The sequence below is a fragment of the Choloepus didactylus genome, chromosome 8, assembly GCF_015220235.1.
Source record: "Choloepus didactylus isolate mChoDid1 chromosome 8, mChoDid1.pri, whole genome shotgun sequence".
In the NCBI taxonomy this organism is placed as follows: Eukaryota; Metazoa; Chordata; class Mammalia; order Pilosa; family Megalonychidae; genus Choloepus; species Choloepus didactylus.
The window spans coordinates 82878599-82898978 of NC_051314.1; the positions used below are offsets into that span (position 1 = coordinate 82878599).

A 20380-nucleotide genomic window follows, 5' to 3' on the forward strand; every position below is an offset into this window, starting at 1 on the left:
AGCAGAGCCAAGCTCTACAGAGGAAGGAAGGGGTCAGGGCTTAACACAGATCATCTAGGAAGTCTTTCTGGAAGAGACGAAAGAGACATGAATTGGAGAAAGGGAGCTTCTTAAAGACTTTTAAAGTCCCGCTTGGCCACTGTTCTGGGCTTTGAGCTGCCCTTTGCCTGTTCCTCCAATCTTTTTTCTACTGCCTCCACCACTCCCGCCACCTTCAGAGTGACACTGCACGTCGGACGCCACTTTGCATGGGGTGCCCTCCCTCAGCCCTTACATTCACATTTGGTACACGCTACCAGGACCACCGGAGAGGTTGGGGGGCCTCTCCTCTCCTGCAAACCATCTGCCATCACCCCCTTCTGCCCCTCTTCCCTGGAGAGACATCCGTGACACATCCCTGCTTAGACACAGACCACCCTTAGGAGGCTTAGCACCCACATCTCTCCTTCCTGTTATCAATCCATCCACGCCCAGGATGCTGTTCCTTTTACCCCCAGTTCTCAGGGATTCCAGAAACTTCTCGCTGGAACTATAGAAGCAGCACTAGGTTAAAACTGCTCCTGACCCATAACCCAAATCACAGGATGGTGGATTCAGAGCTGAAAGGAACCCTGGAAGTCGTCCAGCCTGGAAGAACGCACTGCTGTTGGAGTGGCTCGGAATCCTATTTGTTTGTTTTTCGTCACTTACTGTGGCTTGGTCAACTCAGTCTCCCAGCTCCTTGGTGAAGTGGAGAAAATAACTGTTTACCTCACAGGGTGGGTATGGGGCTGAAATAAGTTAAAATATACAGTTTAGCTTCTCCCTAAGCGACTGGTGTGTAACAAGCCCTCAGCATATGATCCACTCCATGGTTAAACCTGAGGCAAAGCTTCCAGGGAGCTCCCCACCTGACTCCAATCCCAGGCCAGCATTTCTTCCTCGCCTGCAGTCTGCTCGGCCCTCCCAGCCCACAGCCCCTTCCAGAAGGTTCTCTCCCTCAGCTTCTGGTCCTTTGCACAGGTGCCAAGCCTCTCGGCTGCCTCCTTGGCTCTGTTATGGCACGCAGCCCCCGCCCTAGTTCCATGCTGCCCCTTTGTTCCTTTATACCCCGGGTCCCTGTTCTCTGATTCTCACTTCCAGACCGCTTGCTTCCCAGATGTGCGCCATTTTCTCCCACTCTCTGGTCTGCAGGCTCCCAGCTCATGTCATACCCAGCCTCCTGAGCGCACAGGAGGTAGCTCAACCGTAAAGTTCCCCTTGCCTCAGCAGGGGCACACGAGACGGTGGTGATGGGACTTGGGTCTCCAGATGGCAATGCCTCCTGCCTCTTTCTCTACAGTGGAATGTGGACAGGACTCTTCACAGGGGCTTCCTGTGGCCTCTGCTCCAGAGAGGGGAGCTCACGCTCTGACCGTGAACCTCAAGTGTCCCCTGAGCCCCACTGCCTGCCAGGCTTGCACCCATGGGCTGGTGCCTAGACCCTCTACCCTCACAGCAGTGAGGAGGTTCCCTGTTTCCAGCAGGTAGCTCATCCCTTCCACCTCAGACTGGGGCTTGATGAGAATGCCTCTCACAGAACCGTGAAGGGCTTCCTCAACCCCCTGCCTCCTGTCTTGGGACGCATCCTCCACCCTCGGAGAGTTTTTAGCTTCTCTCTCGGTACCAACCCGCCTCTCTCCACTGATCCCTCCTTTTATAGCTCCCTCTTCCTAAACTATCCACCTCTTATTTCTGATATTTTTCTTGGCTTCCTACTCTTATATTTTTCCTTCCAATTCTCACCTCGCCTGTGGTTATCCAGGCCTCTCCATTTTTCTGCCCTGCCCCAGATGTTTCCACCTTCTCCTATGCCCTCCCTAACCCCTCTCCCCAGGCCCCAGCAGGCTCAGTTATAATGTGGGCACAGGGAGGGGGGCTGGCCATCCCCCCACTTCTGAGGCATGGAGTCACCCCAGGCCTGGCCCACCACTCCAGCTTCTCCCTGAGGGACAGAGTCCAGGTGGAGGGAAGGGCTTCTCCTTGTTTGGACAGTGATGTGCTGAGAACTCTGATGGGAGAAAGAGAGCAGTTCATTAGCAATGACTGTGGGCTTAATTACTGCCTGCCAAGCAGCCCAGCTTGTTTGCTTTGGAAATGGGTAGAGGAAGAGACAGATCAAGCACCAAACTTCATAGTCACGATCAAAAGATAAAAGCATTTCTATAACCTCTTGGTCCTCTTTCGAAAAGACTCATGTTGTACAGGGGATTGGGGGTCAGAAAATACCTTACAAACTTCTTCCAAAATTGGCTGGAGTAGAGGGGGTCTGAGGTCAGGAGATGGATGGAATAATACATTAACAGGGGATTGGGGGTATTTTGAAATGAGTGACTGAAAGAAAAGGTGTACAACCCCAAGCAAGATGCAAGCCGGTGCTTGTCTTTGACATACCTCTGTGCATTTGAGCTGAGAGAAAAGCTCCCTGTGATGACTAGGTGGGTGGTGGAGTGGAGTTGTGAAAAAAAAAGAGGGAAGAAAGAACTAAAGCGTGTTTGATCTAGAATAAAGGAACTCAGAGGCTGTCCAATCATAAAAGCCTTTGGAGCAAGAATGGAGGAGCTTGGTGAGACAGAATCCAGGATGTGCTGAAGGCAAAAGGATATTCAGGCTGGGAAGATGAAAATGAGCGTGCAGACCCCTAAGTCAGAGGGCAGCCTGGCAGAGCTCCCAGTGCAGAGCCCTGGGGACATTGATGAGGTGGGGGCTGGAAGACAGAGCTCAGCCAGCCCTGGAGAGTAGCTGTGAGCTCAGGGAGAGACGAGGAGACTTTGAGGACCCTCCCTTCGAGTAGAAGGGAGGATTCTGACCAGAGGCTCCAACTCCGAGCCTAGCCTTGAGATTCAGCTAGGCCACCCAGGGCTGCCTGGGAGAGACATGTAGATTGTGCCTGGCATGAAGGCGCCCGGTAAGGGAGTGAGTGGGAGCTGAAATCCTGCCATCCGCCTGGCATAGGGCTGCATCTGCCCACGAGAAGGGGCACCTTTTTCTACTGGGCACGAAGGCTCTGTACGAGCCAGCGGCAGCTCTGCATCCACTCAGTTCAAGTGCCCTGATGTCCCCAGGCAGGAGGATCAGATACGCCCCTCCTGAGCTGGGCTACAGCTGAGAAAAGGAGGGAGATGCTTCTGCTGAGAAGAGCCAGTGGGGAAGGCCTTTGCCCATGAACAGTGTTCGTGCAAAGAACTCCCCAACTTTCAGCCTGAGAAATGCTGGTAAAAAGTTCTAGGAGACTGGCAGTGATAAGGGAATCACCAGCAGGTGTCAGGTCACCAAACACACTTGACTAGATGTTTAAAATAAATAGGGGCTTATGGCACAAGGTCTACTCCACTAATGAGCAAGAAGAAATGGGAATTTTGACTGTGTTGCCTGCCCTTCTGGGAGTTTGCTCAGCACAGTGCCCATAAAAGTAGGCGTTTAGTAAATGGGAGTGGAACTGAATTTAAACTGATGCCAACCAGCCATGTGTTTCCCTAGTAATCTGGGGAATTCATGTCAACGTGTGTGAATATCCCGGAAAACCCCTTGGCCCCAGGCAAAATGGGATAGCTGGTCACCCCACAAAAGGGTCTGTAGCTGCTCCCAATCATCTTCCCTGGGGTTCTTTCCCTCATCTTCTTTGCCCAGAATTGCTCCCTCTGCTCCTTACTTACACAAGACTTCCTGCTGTACTCCCCTCATCCTCTCCCACCCCTCTGCCAGCCCTGTGCCTAGAATTCCAGATTGTTGCAACAGGCTCTGCTCCAACTCCAGGGGTGCAAACCCAATCTGCAGACAGACTTGATGCTCCCAGGACCCAGCCTGATTCATGATTTCCTGCCAGGAAGGTGACGAGCGTTGGTATGTGTGTGGGGAGGGGGGCAGGGAGGAGAGAGGGAGCATGGAGAGAATGGGAGAAAAGCAAACGAACTCTATTTGTTGAGCTAGCTAACACAGGACAGACTGAAAAATAAGCTCCTTTCAAACTGGTTCAGACAGGCCGAGGGTGTGAGGTTTTACCACAGAGCACATTTCCAAAGGAAAATCAGAGAACTCGGTCTCAGGTCCTTTTGAGCCATAGGTGCTGTGGTTTGTCCCCGGGTCTGATCATCCCCAAGATAGCCCCCCAATTCTTCACACTTCTCCCTCTCTACAGAATGCTGGTTCCCGCTACTGTGGTTCAGTGCCCAGGAGCAGTCAAAAGGCCAATGGGCTATAGAAAAATGCCCTCCATTATCCATTCTCAAACGAAACAGACATGACTTTAGTTCAAGGCACTGCTTTCTATTTACCTCCGGTATGGTGTGCTCTGCAGATTGGGGTCTTCATCCTCCAGGAAAATCCTAAACTAAGATGGTGGGAGATTATGGGGCAAATGGACTCAGCTCTGTTGGGACTCCCTAGGGTCCTTTCAGACCCTTGCATGAAGCCACACCATTTGCAGGGAGAAGGAAGCCTTCTTGGCCTGCTCCACCATTTTTCTCTCATTTACCTCTGCTCCCCAGCTCAAGCGCCCCCCTCCCCCCCCCGCCATACTGTCCCCATGGGCTGCTCATTTTCTCTGCAATGTACTGTGCCACTGTTCAAAACCGGTCCAACCTTCAAGTACCATCTCAAGTCCCCAATCCCCACCTCAGATATTCCAACCTATATCATTATTATTATTATTATTTTAAAAATCAGAATTTCAAAAAGAGTTTGTCTGAAGCACTCATTTAAAAATTTAATCCAATACAGGCATGTGGAGTTAAAACTTCGACAATATCACCAGCAAAACCACTTTCACATGCTTATATTTTGTTTCCCGCAGTTCTGTTTTAACTTGCTAGAGGAGAAGGAGAATATTTTAGCCATCCCTCTCCATGTCTAGCATAGAGCAGTATCCAGGGTAAGTGTCCAATTTTATACTTATTAAATAAACCAGTCTCTTCAGATGTTGGGGCACTCATTAGTTCAAGGAAGTCAAAGACTGGGGTGAGGGTGAGGAGTGCCACGATGAATTAAATGGTGACCAACACAAGGAAGGTTGGAAGTGTCAGAGATCCTACCGCATAAGCCAAAGACAGTTCCCCTGCAATTAAATCCCTAGGAATCAATTATGAGGGGCACTAAATGTAGCCATGTTCACAATACTGTTGTCAGGAAATGCCCCCTGCTTCCCCCTCTTCCTTCTCTATTGTAGTCACCACTCCTGCCACCATCATCATTGTCTTTGGTGTCCATGTCATCATCATCATCATTACCATCATCATCATCACCATCATCATCACTTTACCATCATTAGAGTGTTAATGACTAGCCTCCAGCACAGGGCCTAGCACGTAGAAACAATCATTAGATGTTTGTGGAATGAATATAAAGGGTTCCTTGACCCCCACCCCAGTCCTGGCTCTCCCCAGTCCATTGCTTCAGTGCCCAATGGGCTCAGTTCATTCTGCAGCAGTTTTACCAGCATCTGAAAATCTGCTTTTCTTTTCACTCTGCCCATCCCCATTTTGGCTGATTTTCTTTATGAACCCTAGAGTGATGTTTAATCTTGAGCAATCACCTTACACAGCCCCCTAGTGTAATGACAACCTCCACTCCTCATGTCAAAAAATTCATCTCTCAGGTGAACCCTCTGTGGATAAAACCAGGCATTTCCCCGGCTCCCTGATGATAGATAAGCAGGAAGGAGGCAGCACTGGAAAAATAAAGCTAGGAGATCTCTGAAGGGGATAACTCTCCAAGTCCCTAATTAGAGAGCACAGATAAACTCCAAATTAGAGCACTGCAGCTTGCAAAGGCAGCACATTCGACTTGCTATCAGAAGGGCTTTGATGCTGCAAAGAGCTTGGCGATCTGTGTTCTACAGATTGCCTGGGGCCTCTGGCCCTTCAGCAGGAGGAAAGGAGATAGCAGAGAGATAACCCTTTTCTGATGTCTTGGACTGGACAAAAATAAAAGGAGTCGCGCTGGGGTGCCCCATCAGTTTGTTTTCCATCCTGTTGTTGGCTGGCTTTCTCTAGCTCTGTCAACCTCCATCTTGCTCACCATGAGTTGCCAACTGAACATCAAGTCTGGTGGCAACAAGGGTGACTTCAGTGGGTACTCAGCAATGGTGCCAAGGAAGTCTGTGGGCACTGCGGCTTCTTGCAGTGCAGCTGGCAAAGGGGCTGGGGCTAGCTTCGGCAGTCAGAGCCTCTACAGTCTCGGAGGGAATCCACGTATTTCCCTCAATGTGGCTGGTGCCGGTGTTTGGACTGGAGGCTACAGCTTTGGGCTTGGCTCTGGGCATGCAGGGGGCCAGGCCAGTGGCTTTGCTGGCAGCATGTTTGGCAGCGTAGCCCTGGGACCTGTGTGCCGATCCATGTGCCCACAAAGGGGCATCCATCAGGTCACTGTCAACAAGAGCCTGCTGGCTCCCCTCAATGTGGAGCTAGACCCTGAGATCCAGAAAGTGCGCACCCAGGAACGGGAGCAGATCAAGGCTCTGAACAACAAATTTGCTTCCTTCATTGACAAGGTGGGTCTCATAGGAGGAGGAGAAGGCAGTCCAGGCAGATATGGGTAACTTCTCAGCTACCTGGTAATGGACTGGGCCTTGTGGATGGAAAGGTTGCAGCCAAATCTCAGGAAGGGCTTTCTGATCATAATGCAAGGAGAACAGATATGTAAATTTGCCTTCTTTGAGGATTTTATAAAGAAGAGTGGGAAATTGGGTAAAGGGTAGCCCTGGTTGGGAAAGGAAATGATGGGTATCTGGGGAACCTCTGGATGGATCTCTAGCTCTTTAGAGAACATGAACAGCCAGTGAGATCAGCACCATTAAGAGCAAAGGGCTCAAAGAACAGGAAAAAAAAATTTAGCTGAGACATAAGGAAGTACATCTCCTGGGCCCTGGGTCAGGCAACAGAAGAAAGCTGTGGAATCTCTTTCTTCCCTAAGTTTTCAGTAATTGGTTGTCCAGAAGACTATGGGAGGAGCACTTGTAAAGGGTCTAGTTTGCATGGGATGCCATAGGTGGACAGTCAGGACTTGAGCAAAATAACTTTAGCAAAGTGACTTAACAAAAATCTATTTAACCTTGGGAGTCAATGATATATGTCCATGGGACATGATAATTACCCATTGTGATTCCGGATTTCCGTTGTTTTGGGTTCCAGGTGCGGTTCCTGGAGCAGCAGAACAAGGTGCTGGAGACTAAGTGGAACCTGCTGCAGCAGCTGGACCTGAACAACTGCAAGAACAACCTGGAGCCCATCCTTGAGGGCTACATCAGCAACCTGCAGAAGCAGCTGGAGATGCTGACCGGGGACAGCGTAAGGCTAGACTCGGAGCTGAGGATCACGCATGACCTGGTGGAGGACTACAAGAAGAGGTGAGCAGGCCCCACCAAAGGGTTATGGATCATCTTCCCAGAGGCTCCTGGGGTCACCTAATCTCTGTGCCATTTTTTGGGAAGGGAGGGAACAAGCACTAGGGTCAAGGGCCCACACACCCTTCTCTGTTCCTTGGGGAAGAGACTACCTTGTTGATGAGAGCTTCCTACTTGGCTGATGGGGAGGGATTTCTATGCCTATTGACCCACTGAATGGTGCAGTTGGCTAGTGGGGAGCCCAACAGGCACCTGGGTATTTTCCTAGGATCCAGTGAGTGGGATCAAGTGAGGTATCCCAGGGACATCTTACTCCCACAACCAACCTCTGCAGCTCCTCCTGGGGAACTCTCCTGGGGCCTCTGCATCTTGAGCACTTGCCTGGCCAGGGGGAGGAGGAGGTTACTTGGCCCTAGCTGAAGGGACTGAGGCCTCTGCTATCTTCTCTCCCTGCCCACAGATATGAGATGGAGATTAGCAGGCGCACAGCAGCTGAGAATGACTTTGTGGTACTCAAGAAGGTAAGGGAGAAAAGAGCTTACGGACCCTGGTCTCTCTTGTGCCCTGATCCTAAACAACTCTGCTCATGAATTCAGCCCAGGCTGCCTGGGGAGGGGGCTTCTGCCTGAATGAGGGTGGCCTCTACAGAGTGGGAGAGGAAGGACACACACCCAGGAAGCCGATAGAGACAGAGAGAAGAGGATTCTGGTCTAGTTGGGAAACTTGGATCCTACTTCGCCTTCCAGTGCAACTTGAGGAAATTCCCTCTACTTCTCTGGACTTTGTTTTCTCTAGGTGTAATAGAGCGAGAGTGGTCCCCCACTCTTCTTTCCCTATTCCTAAAGATTCAGTGAGTCTGGGAGAAAACTGATATTGAGTGATTTCACTCATCGATATGCTTCCCTTTGTGGGCAAAACCCAGGCTAAGCAGATGGCTTCAGGGGCAGGGGCAGGGCAGCTGCGGGGATGAGGGTTGTATTCACTGACAGCTGTGGGTGACCTCTCGGCAGGAAGCAGACGCAGCTTACGCGGCCAAGGTGGAGCTACAAGCCAAAGTGGACTCTCTGGACAAAGACATCAAGTTCCTCAAGTGTCTATATGATGCGGTGAGGACACTCCTATTCTGCCCTGCCTCTTCCCAGCTGAGGGCTTCGCTGGCCCTTTCCAGAGAGAAGCCAATATGAGGGATTTTGGATAAACAGAATGAAAGATGTTTTGATGGGAAAGCGTAAAACCCTGAAATGGGAAACCTTGGAAGTTTAGGATCCTGGTCCCTAGAGACCATATAAACAGGAAACAATCTCATCTGGGCCACAATTGTGGCCTTGCCCACAAGTAGGAAAAAAAGGATAAAAATGGACCCCATAGGTCCTACTAAGCCACAGACTCTTGGGTTCTGTGAAGTGCTGGGAAACGCATTCTTCCACCTGACTTGCAAGCCGTGAACCGTTCTCCCTCTGTGCTATCAGACAGGCCTCCAGCAGGCACCTCTTCCCTCCGTTTTAGCCCCTTGGATCCTAGTGACTCACTCTTCCAGGTCTATGCCTATTGACCCACTGAATGGTGCAGTTGGCTCGTGGGGAGCCCAACAGGCACCTGGGTAGGGGAGGGAAGCCAGGGAGATCCTGATTCTGTCCCCATCCACCAACTCAGGAGATCACCCAGATCCAGACCCACGTCAGCGAGACCTCTGTCATCCTCTCCATGGATAACAACCGGGACCTGAACCTGGACAGCATCGTCGCAGAGGTCAAGGCCCAGTACGAGGACATTGCCCAGAGGAGCAAGGCCGAGGCCGAGGCCCTGTACCAGAGCAAGGTGAGACCTAGGTGGGTTGCCCTCCTTTCCGGCCCCTCCCTTCCTGGGGAGGACACCTCCACCAGTGAAGGAGAGAGATACTTTTGTAGGAGTGCTGAATCAGAGAATGGTTGCTAACCAATGGTTTAACTAACTTCTACCCAAGAAGAAGCAGAGGCTTTTATCAAAGATGAATCAGAGGACTGATATGCCCAACAGAGTGTGGGCAATCCTCTGATAGAGGAAATAAACGAGGTGTTCCTGTTATAAAACAAGTGCATTGACAGGAATTGAAACATGCAAGCCATGGAGTGGAAGGAGAGTGACAAATATGGAGGAAGGAAGTTACAGAGGGTACCATGTTTGGGTGAACTGGGGTGGGGAGTGGGAGAAGAGGGAGCCATGAGCCCTTTTCTGATCAGCATGGTAAGACTTCTAACACCTCCAAGAGGAAGAAGTGGAAATTGCAGGAGTATCCTTAGTATTGGGAGTTATGTTTGGGGATAAAACACTTCTGAGCTGTCAGTGGAGAAAACTCTTTACCTGGGCTTCGCATCTGCTCCTGCTCCATTGCTCCTTTCCACGGTGTTAAATCCCAGCAACAGCTGGGATCACAGGCATGGCTCACCCTGACTCTGGTATCCACATGGTCCTTGTTCCCTGTCATGTCCGGTTCATTCCCTCTACCCTGCAGGACTGGGCAGGGTGAGCGGGTAAGAATGGAACCGAGGGTCATGTCGCAACAGGCCCACCAATCCTGCCTGTAACTCATCACCCCCCAGGGTAGATGCCACCCTTGGCTTCTCTGCCTCTCCACCCCCGTTATTGAGAAAAGGCTCCAGGGGACTGGGGCCTCGTGGGAGCAGGGACGTTGCTTAAGCCGGCCCAGCACCTGTGCTATATCCTCAGCACCTGGAACACAACCTAGCCTTTAAAAGGTGCCTCTATAAATACATGTTAAATGAACAAAGGGCAGGGTCAGGGCTCTTCTTGAACTTAGGGAGTGCTCACTGAATGTGAACCGCATCTGTCCTTTTGGTTCCAAAGCGCTGGAAGGAGGCCCAGTTCCTGGCTCCATCCCCTCCTGCTCCAGAGCGATCCCCACCACCCCCCGCCCTGTTTCCTTCCAGTGGCAGTGTTTGCACAGACCCCCTGCCCCCTGCCTAAAGGCCTGGGAGGTGGCCTTCCTACCCTGACCTTTGGGGGCTGTGGGGGCACAGTGCTTTCTCATCACCAACTTCCTAACTCTGGGAAAACAGATCCAGGAGCTGCAGCTGGCAGCTGACTGGCACAGTGATGACCTTAAGGACACCAAAAACGAGATGTCAGAGCTGAACCGGCTTATCCAGAGGACCCGGTCTGAGATTGGCAACGCGAGGAAGCAGGTGGGTAGCCACCCCACGATGAGCCCCAATGTTCACTTTCATCATTTGTGATGGGGAAACTGGAGTCTCTCCTTTAACAGAAACCAAATCTCCCCCGCCTGGGCTTACCACGGCCATCCACAGCCCCTCTTCCCCACCCTGCCTCAGTGCCTCTGAGATTAGAACTGGCACCCTGCTCAGAATTGGAAGGAGCCTTGAGCTTATTTAATCTAACACCATATTTCACAGATCAGGAAATCGCAGCTGGAGAGTGGAGGTGACTTGCCAGAGTCCCCCAGTTAGTTATTAACCGAGTCAGGGGCCCTTCTGTGGCCGGGTTAGGTTCCTGTGCCTGAGTGGAGGATGGTCCCGGTGATGGAGTGAGGACGGCGGGAGGTGAAGCCCCACCCCACAGTGCCATTTCCATGTTACTGAGATTCTTGTCTTACCTGAAATCAGCAAATCTCTAACCACTGTGCCAGTGGGAGATGATTTTAGGAGGGAGGCAGAGATCCTTCCTGTGACCTCCCCAAAGAACCAGGTCAACTCTGCTAGCGACAGACTTGCCGAACTGAATGGCCAGAAGTCCCTCTCCTCCCCCTAACCCCTCAACCGTCTCCACCAGCAGTGTGGGAAACCCAGGGGCAGCTCTCCCTTCTCCCTATCGCCAGTTTACAGACCCCATGAGGACCATTCTTTCACATTAGTACTTGGCATCACAACACTGCTAGATGTTCATCAGGGTCCAGTTTCTGAGGCTGTGGCTGTAAAATTTCAGGCCCTTGCCCTTTTGCTCTAAGAGAAGGCCCCTCCCCCTATGTAGGCCAGCTTGGGGGAGCATTTAGACAGACCCTCCCTGCAGGGTGCTGGAAGAGTCCAGAGACACACTCACTCTCGGTGATGACAGGTAGGAAGGCATCCTGGGGAGGTGTCCTACAGGAAGGGGTCAGGTCACACTGGGGCTCTTAGAGGGATCCTGGCTGGGGGTCTTGCCCCACCTATAGCCATTTGTGACGTCCCAAACCCGGCACTTGATGACCATTTTGCAAACATGGAAATTTCTTCCCGCATTCCTAAAATGCAACTGTTCCCATGGCTTTCACAAAAACTTCTTTCAATGCTGGTCGTAATAGAAAATAAAGGAGACTGAGGTTCTGGTGTTGGCTCTGCAACTACTGCTCACTGTCACCTCGGTCTTCAATTTCTTCATCTACAAAATGAGGGAGTTATGCTACTTAACGTATAAGATCTAAAATTATTTTGGGCTTTGATGGTCTCCTTGCCCATTGTCCCTCAGTGCTCCAGCCTGGAGACGGCCAGCGTGGAGGCCGAGCAGCAGGGGGACAACGCCCTCAAGGATGCCCGGGCCAAGCTGGACGGGCTGGAGGGCACCCTGCACCAGGCCAAGGAGAAGCTGGCTGGGATGCTGCGCGATCACCAGGACCTGATGAACCTAAAGGTGTCCCTGGACATGGAGATCTCCATCTACCGCAAGCTGCTGGAGGGTGAGGAGAGCAGGTGAGAAGAGAGGGGCATGGGGGGACACCGTGATGCCAGCGAAGGTGGGGCTGGGGGGGCATCCACCTGGATAAGTGGCCATGAGAGAAGAGACAAAGATGCTGGAGACAACATGAGGAAGGGAGGTGATGGTTAGACTGGCAAACTCAGCTGCCACTTCTTGCAAGGGGGTGTCAGACTTAACCACATGGCCCCAGGTAATTGTGTGGAGTGGCAAAAAGAGCCACCAGGCTCAGACAAACCTGGTTTAATGACTGGCTCTGCCACATACTAGCTGAGGGTCCTGATAAATCATTTAATGTTTCTGAGTCTCAATTTTCTCATCTGTAAAATGGGCATTATAATATCGCCTCACGGGGTTATTGTAAAGATGAGTTAAAATCATACAAGAAGGGCAACTAGCAGTAGAGAGCAATTAAGGAAGGGGGAACAATAATCCAAGAAGAACAGATAAGCTATTTAACGTTCTGGGGATGCCCAGAAATGACTATGGTCTGTTAATTTCTGATGGATGTAGTAGGAACAAGTTCACTGAAATGTTGCTATATTATGTAACTTTCTTGGGGTAAAGTAGGAACATGTTGGAAGTTAAGCAGTTATCTTAGGTTAGTTGTCTTTTTCTTACTCCCTGGTTATGGTCTCTTTGAAATGTTCTTTTATTGTATGTTTGTTTTCTTTTTAACTTTTTTTTTCATACAGTTGATTTAAAAAAGAAGGGAAAGTTAAAAAAAAAAAAAAAGAAAAAAGACAAACAAGGAAAAAAAAAAAAAAGATGTAGTGCCCCCTTGAGGCGCCTGTGGAGAATGCAGGGGTATTCGCCTACCCCACCTCCATGGTTGCTAACATGACCACAGACATAGGGGACTGGTGGTTTGATGGGTTGAGCCCTCTACCATAAGTTTTACCCTTGGGAAGACGGTTGCTGCAAAGGAGAGGCTAGGCCTCCCTGTATTTGTGCCTAAGAGTCTCCTCCTGAATGCCTCTTTGTTGCTCAGATGTGGCCCTCTCTCTCTGGCTAAGCCAACTTGAAAGGTGAAATCACTGCCCTCCCCCCTACGTGGGATCAGACACCCAGGGAAGTGAATCTCCCTGGCATTGTGGAATATGACTCCCGGGGAGGAATGTAGACCCGGCATCGTGGGATGAAGAACATCTTCTTGACCAAAAGGGGGATGTGAAAGGAAATGAAATAAGCTTCAGTGTCAGAGAGATTCCAAAACGAGCCGAGAGATCACTCTGGTGGGCACTCTTACGCACACTTTAGACAACCTTTTTTAGGTTCTAAAGAATTGGGGTAGCTGGTGGTGGATACCTGAAACTATTAAACTACAACCCAGAACCCATGAATCTCGAAGACAGTTGTATAAAAATGTAGCTTATGAGGGGTGACAGTGGGATTGGGAATGCCATAAGGACCAAACTCCACTTTGTCTAGTTTATGGATGGATGTGTAGAAAAGTAGGGGAAGCAAACAAACAGACAAAGGTACCCAGTGTTCTTTTTTACTTCAATTGCTCTTTTTCACTCTAATTATTATTCTTGTTATTTTTGTGTGTGTGCTAATGAAGGTGTCAGGGATTGATTTAGGTGATGAATGTACAACTATGTAATGGTACTGTAAACAATCGAAAGTACAATTTGTTTTGTATGACTGCGTGGTATGTGAATATATCTCAATAAAATGATGATAAAAAAAAAAAATCATACAAGAGCAGAAGCCCATTAAGGTTTAGCTGAATCCAAATCTAGACCCATCATGAGGCTTTATCCTTTCCTAATTTTACCTTCCAGGATGTCTGGTGAGACTCCATCCTCTGTGAGCATCTGTGAGTATCCTCGACAGATATGTTGGATTGGGGTTTCTGGCTGTCTGGGAATCTGGGGCCCCCGGGGCCAGGCAACCCCACCTCCAGTCATTACCTCCCCCCACCCCGAAGTCTGGGTTGCTGTTTTGTGAAGTTTCCTCTGGCTTCAAAGGAAACCTATTCCCTTTACATCGATGGAAACAGGGGCTGATATCCCACCCACTCCCTTCCTTCCTATCTCTCCTCTGAGGCAATACATAGAGAGAAAGGGTTGAAAATTTGGCCTTTGGAGCCACACAACCCCAGAATACCCAGAATAGGGCAGGGACTGTGCCTTTCCTACGTGGCCCTCACCTCACTCAAAGCAGGGCACATAAAGGGTCCAATTCATATTTGTTGTGTTTCTTGACTAGTGAGGTTGCTATGGGATTAAGTGGGATGGTGTATGTAGGGTCAGCCCTTGGGGGCAGCAGTTACCGTGATTGTCATCTCCTGCTGACGGGAGACTCTCCCCCAACTTTTGCCCCTTCCTCCTCAGCCGTCATCAGCAGCAGCGGCGGAACCAGCTACAGCTACCAGCCCAGCACCATAAGGGCTGACCCCAGGGTCAGCAGAGGGGCCAGCAGCAACCCCAGTGCCCGAAGTGGGGGGTCCAAGATCAAAGGGGCACGAGCAGGGGCCCCCAAGGATTCCCCAGTCGCAACCCCAGTCAGGAAGGCCACCCAATAAGCCCCAGGGCCCCATATGCTCAGCACCTGCAAGAAGAAATGACTTTGCCACGTGGTCTGAAGTTGCCTGCCATGCCCATATCCTGTGATCCCTGAGTTTTAGGACTGTCTATAGTGCTCTCAACTATCCCCATGCTGGCTTATCTTAACTTTCAAGTTCTGATAGACTCGGTTACCTCCCTCTTTCATTCATTGGGTCTGATCTCATTTTCCTTGCTGCCTTTAGTCAGGAGGCTTTGGATGCCCAACCACAATACCTTCTTGGCCCTAAGGAAGCTATGACCATGCTGAGAGAGAGAGAGAGAGAGAGAGAGAGAGAGAGAGAGAGAGAGAGAGAGAGAGAGAGAGAGAAGAGAGAGAGAGAAAGAGAGAGAGAGAGAGAGAGAGAGATTGGAGGGGAGGGCAGAGGTGGGGGGAAGAATTATGGTCTGCAGTTAGTTAGCAGATGTCTAAGAGGGTTTCCTCCCCCTTCCAGCCTGGAGGGGTGAGTGGAGAAGAGCAAACAGGAGGTGAGAAGTTAAACAGCCCTTACCTGCCCCCAGCCAGGGCTTTACAGAAAGACTCCATTACTCAGGAGAAGACGTATGCAGTTAAGAATCACTGGCTGCACCCATATTCACAAAGGCAAGGGAACTGGGGGTTTTCTGCCACCTTGTACCACTCGCCACCTCCTTTCTTATCAGTAACAGCTGTTCCCATTTGTCCAGTTCCTACCACATGCCAGGTACCCACATGCACTGTCTCTTATTCTCACCCAATCCTGCAGGGAATCTGCAATCAGCATTTGGGGCAGATGAGAAGCCTGGTCCTGAGAAGCTGTGTAACTTGTCCCCAAGTCCCCAACTAAGTGCCAGAGTCAGGAGGTGACCCCAGGCCTGCTGACTCCAGGGTCTAGGATCCTTCCATGGCTTGTCCCTGCCTCTTTAACCAAGGGAATGTCAAAGTAACAATTATTTTTGATGATGGCAGCAAAATTACATTGCCGTTAGGCCTGTAGGGATATACCTGATCCTCTAGTCCTGCCCCTGGGTCTCTGTCCTGCAGTTGCTTCTGACTCTCAGTTCCTGCTGCTATGAGCTGTGTCATCTTCTCTCTCTGGATGGAAGTTGTGGCTCTTGATGTAAATATCCCTAAGGATGATGACACCCAGTCCCAACTTTGCTGAGTTAAGGATCCTGAATTTCTGCTGCCTATTCAATAAACCACCTTTGAAAAAGTCCTGTCAGTGGTCAATCTCTCCAAATTGCCTACCCTCTAATGATGATGTGTCCGGCCCCACCAGGGTGAGCCCCACAAGGCTCACTGGGAGGTGGAGGCAGACCCAGAGGAAGGGGGGCCTGGGGGCTGCTCAGGAGGTGGTCTCAGGCTGATGGGAGAGATGGCCCCATACTCCAAGGCATGCTCCTGGACAAATTAGGGAAGGGCAGCCCTAGGGCGGCCATGCCGAGAGGAGCCTGGAATGGAAAGGCTAAGGGAGGAAGGCTTCCTTGAGGAGGAAGTTATTAAACAAATAACCAGAAAAATGGGCATATAGATTCCTAGGGAAAGAATTTAAACCACTCCAGAAAAGTAAGTTGTGACTCAGATTTTGTGTGTTTACGTTGGTGGGAGGTGGGAGGTAATCAGATTTTCTGAAGTGGGTCGTGCGGCTGGATGGGTTTACAAGTCCCTCAGTTTTGAACTGCAGAATTTAGCCCTCCAATCAGCTTTCCTACTGGTATTGTGTTACAGGTGTGCTGGAGATGTTCACTCCTATAGCCCCAGGGAAAGGGGGTGGGTCTTGGGGGGAGGGCTCAGCCCCCCAGCAGCCTCCACTGTGTGCCCCACGGAGCCATATGTGCATTAAGGAGATTCTTTTCTATGTGGGCCAGGAGCAGTAAACTCTGGGAAGCACAAGAACCCAGGAGTCTGGAATTGCAGTCTGGTGGGCCTTCTGACCTAATGGCTCCCTCTGATGTCACTGCTGTCATCACTATGGGGACTGGGGGCTCTGGGGGTTCTGTTACAGGTCTGCTACCAAGCAGTCACCCATTACACTCAGATCACAACCAGTGGTTCTTAACCTTGAGGGTTGTGGACCCTTCAGATCTGATGAAGGCTCAGGACCCCTCCACTGAAGAGTGTAGGATTATGTCTGCGTGTTCAGAGAGTCACAGACCCCTGAAGCCCATCCCACAGACTCCTTGGGTCATGGGCCCCAGGTTGTCTATCCATGGACCGCATGACCCCTGAAGTCCTTCCTAGAACTCATGCCTGTTTTTTCCAAAAGAACAAGCAATTTCCCAGTGACCCAGTAGGAGGGGCTGGGTGAGGGTGTGAGTGGGATCCTCAGCCTGGAATAACCATTGGTGGAATCCATGATCCATCCGTGAAATCTCCTCCTCCACGGCCTCTGTGCAGGCAGGCCTCGATGCTGGATCACCTGCCCCGGTGCTGCCAGCCATGAGGCCCAAGTACTATGTCTGGCCCTGGATGCATGAAGGGCCCCGAGACAAGTGGATGTGACACCAGGGGATGGAGATAGCATGTCCTCTGCTAGGGTGTTGAGGAGGGCAGAAGTGGCAGCCAAGGGTTCACCCTGAACTCGACCTGCCCTGCCTGCAGCTTATCTACCTGAGAAATGGGGAGACTCTTTGTCATCTGGGGCTTAATTATGATTCTGAGAAATGCGCAGGGGTGATTGTGCTCTTGCTTTAGGACTCAGTTTGGAGATTCCTTTGAAGACCAAGAGAGGAAATCAGGGCCAAAGGAGACTGCTAACTTCAATTCCCCAGGTCAGGCTTCAATATGTGGGGCAAAGAGATCAGGAAGTGCAGGTGAGTGTGGGAGGAGGATCCACCTCGTGGAGGAAGGCAGTTTGGGTTGAAGAGCAGCCCTAGGGTAGTGAGGGAGTGTCCAGACTGTCAAGGAGGGGAAGGCTGTGGTTCACCCACTCTATGTGGACTCCAGGTGAAGATTGCTTTAGGTGCAAGATCACCTGGTTCATGGCAGCCACACTCCTGCGGTCCCTCCGCGTGATTGTAACTCACACCTTTCCCGACCTGGATAACTTTAGATCCTCCTTCAAGATTCTGTTCAGGTACCCACTCCTCCTGGAAAACTTCCTGAGCCCCCAGGCTGGCTGAGTGCCTGTCCTCTGGGTCCCAGCAGCACCCCATGCTCACCTCCACCACGGTGCCCCTGCAGGTGGTTGAGATGGTCTGTCTGGGTGCCTGATTCCATCACCACCAGACTCGGTCTCTGCAAAGGCAAGGACAGGCCTTATTCATCTCTGCACTTAGCAATTAGTGGGCACTTAAGGGATGTTCATCAAACAGATGCCCAGATGTGTGTTTCTATCCAGCACAGACATGTGTAAAAGTTTCTTGGGGGTAAAACTATCCAGAAGAGAAGAGGCTAGAGAAACCATGTCCCCTGGACTTCACTCCCATCCTTTCCCACCAGATGACACATAGTAATCTGGCAGAAAGTCAGGGAAGGCAGTCCGGGGCCAGCAAGGGGACAAGATAATGAGTCCTCCATTTCATTGGCCAAGGGTGAGCATGGGAGATGTAGAACCTCTGAGCTGGGCTTCTGATGGCCAAGAGGTGACCCTCCCTCTGGACACTTCACCACTGCCCAAATGAAAGCAGCCATGGGCTCATTCAGCCAGGTAAGTGCTTGTTGAACTTCCTGTATCTCAGGCTTTGGTCATGAAGAGCAATTCATAGCCTTGTGTGTCTGTCATAGTCCTTGATAAATGCTTGTTAAGTTGAAGCAATTGAAGCCAACAAACTGCAATAGTCCCTTCACTTGCTGGGCTGCAGCTTCTGCATGGTAACTTGAATCAGGGTTGAGTGTCCATCTCGCTGAGGTTCCCAAACCTGCTCTATCTTGCCCCACCAGCTAAAGTAGGTACAAAAACCAACTGCTGTTGGAACCTTTTCTCCACTACAATTGCATGAAAGATACAAGTGTCAGCAATGCCAGCTCTGTTAGCAGGGCAGGAGTGTGTCTTCCTCTATCCAGGGTATGTGGCAAATACCTGGCACAAAGAGGTTGCTCAGTAAATGTTGGGTGAACCATTGAATGCAAAAGAAGATGACAGTCCCATTGTCTGTGCTCCATCTCCTGGAACCTCATCTACCCTTTCCTGCTACTTCTCCCAGTGCCTTCCTGCCAATGACCTCCTCATTTTCTGATCTTTAAAAACGTCCTCCCTAGATTCCAAACTCAATGTGGCAGGAGGCTTTCACTGAGCCATCTGGGTTCATTGGTAGAGAATATCTCATTGAAATGGATACTCTGTTGACCTTGGGAAGTCCACCCTCCTGCCCCAGGAAGGGAAGTTCTCTCTGGCCCACCTAGGCAGGCCCTCTCCTGTTTTCATAGTATCATGGATAAATGAATGGATTTGATTCCTTCACCTGGTCACCAACTTGGAGCCACAGCATTAGCCCCATGCCATGGCTGTTACTGAAAAAGAATAAGTTGATTCTTGTTATTCACAGCAGTTCTGTTCTACAAAGTTGCCACAAACCCTGAATTAGCAGATACTGACCATTGTTCTAGAGGAGCTGGAGGGCTAGGTTCCTGCTAGCCTCTGGTCACAAAGTTTCATGCAACCAATCAATACAAAACCTTGTTTTATGTATGTTTCTGTTTAAAGACACCTTATTTAATATATATTGTTGATTCATGAACACTGAACTCAGTGCCAATAGCACCTCACTCTAACACGCGTTCCCGTCATAGGGCACATCACAGCCTCCTTGGGCTTAGGAACATTAGATAGCCCTTCACTACTATACTTGGGTTCCATTTTAAACAGCAGAATCAATAAAAAAGGCACAAAAATGTGGAAAACATTGCATTAAATGCACCACAAAAAGGACAAGAAATAAGAAGACAGCATGTCATCTTGTCAGCCTCAGCTGGGCACGTGTGTGCTGGGTGACAAATTTTTTCACTGCTCTGCGCATGCCTGCAAATGACTGCAAAGGGGCTGTGAGTATTGATTTGGGGGTTAAAATAAATTTCAGCAAGTAGGTGAATTTGCAAATGTGGAATGGGGGAAATAATGAGGACTGACAGTATATAAAAAATACATGTAAATGGACCATCAGCTCTCTCTTGTGTTCCACTAATGGAGAAGAATGGAGACATGGAAGTCTGAAAGTGACAGCTAATTCCAAGGATGAGTCCCATTATCAGGTGGGCCATCATCTGAAACCCATGTATACGTGCTTAGATGTGTGTTCCCGTGCACATAGGCTCGTGTCTTGGGAAGATAGTCAAAATATTTAACAACTGGCACAGCCAGGCACCAACCAATCAGAGTAGATGTCAGCCATGGACAACTGGCTGGGCACCTGTTCTACTCAGGTCCAGGCTCACGACCATCTGTGCCCAGATGTGCACCCAGGCACATCCTCGGACATGTGCTAAGACACATCTGTCAGCTGGCAAGCAACACACAATTCATGCGACAAGCCCTGGAGCCAGTGGGCCACAGGAGCAGAGAGCATCCCTCAGCTTTGGAGGGACCTTTTGGATAATTTTAGGGTGGAGGGGTGCAGTCGGCACCTGGGCAACAGGAGAGTGGGTGCAGAAAGCCTGACTGTGAGAGGGTGGGCGTGGAAATGTGGGAAAACTGGGGAGGGCTCAGGGGAGCCTTCTTGGAGGACATGTGTCTGGGTTCATCTTAAAGGACATGGCAAGCCTACCTTGGAGGACAGGAGGCTGGGAGAAAAGCCTGGAGCAGGAAACCAGGAAAAAGTCAGGTGTGCGTGTGAAACAAGTAATTGTCTGCTTTACATTCCCACTCCCTTC

At 50.4% G+C, this 20380-nt stretch overlaps 1 protein-coding gene across 1 annotated transcript; it reads left to right on the forward strand.

Annotated features, from left to right (window-relative positions):
• The first annotated feature begins 6031 nt into the window (after positions 1–6031).
• LOC119541759 (keratin, type II cytoskeletal 74-like) lies at positions 6032–14570 on the forward strand. Its single transcript, XM_037845981.1, has 9 exons — positions 6032–6505; positions 7146–7360; positions 7818–7878; positions 8368–8463; positions 9011–9175; positions 10414–10539; positions 11816–12036; positions 13828–13862; positions 14380–14570. Exons 1-9 carry the CDS (start codon positions 6035–6037, stop codon positions 14568–14570), a joined length of 1581 nt encoding a protein of 526 aa, XP_037701909.1. The 5' UTR covers positions 6032–6034.
• Positions 14571–20380: the final 5810 nt, after the last annotated feature.

What these genes read in the sequence shown, in the direction of transcription:
- LOC119541759 (XM_037845981.1), top strand. Translation starts at nt 6,035, where the DNA reads ATGAGTTGCCAACTGAACATCAAGTCTGGTGGCAACAAGGGTGACTTC. An exon ending in TTGCTTCCTTCATTGACAAG is followed by an intron (nt 6,506 to 7,145) that starts GTGGGTCTCATA and finishes TTTGGGTTCCAG; the next exon opens with GTGCGGTTCCTGGAGCAGCA. An exon ending in TCCATCCTCTGTGAGCATCT is followed by an intron (nt 13,863 to 14,379) that starts GTGAGTATCCTC and finishes CTTCCTCCTCAG; the next exon opens with CCGTCATCAGCAGCAGCGGC.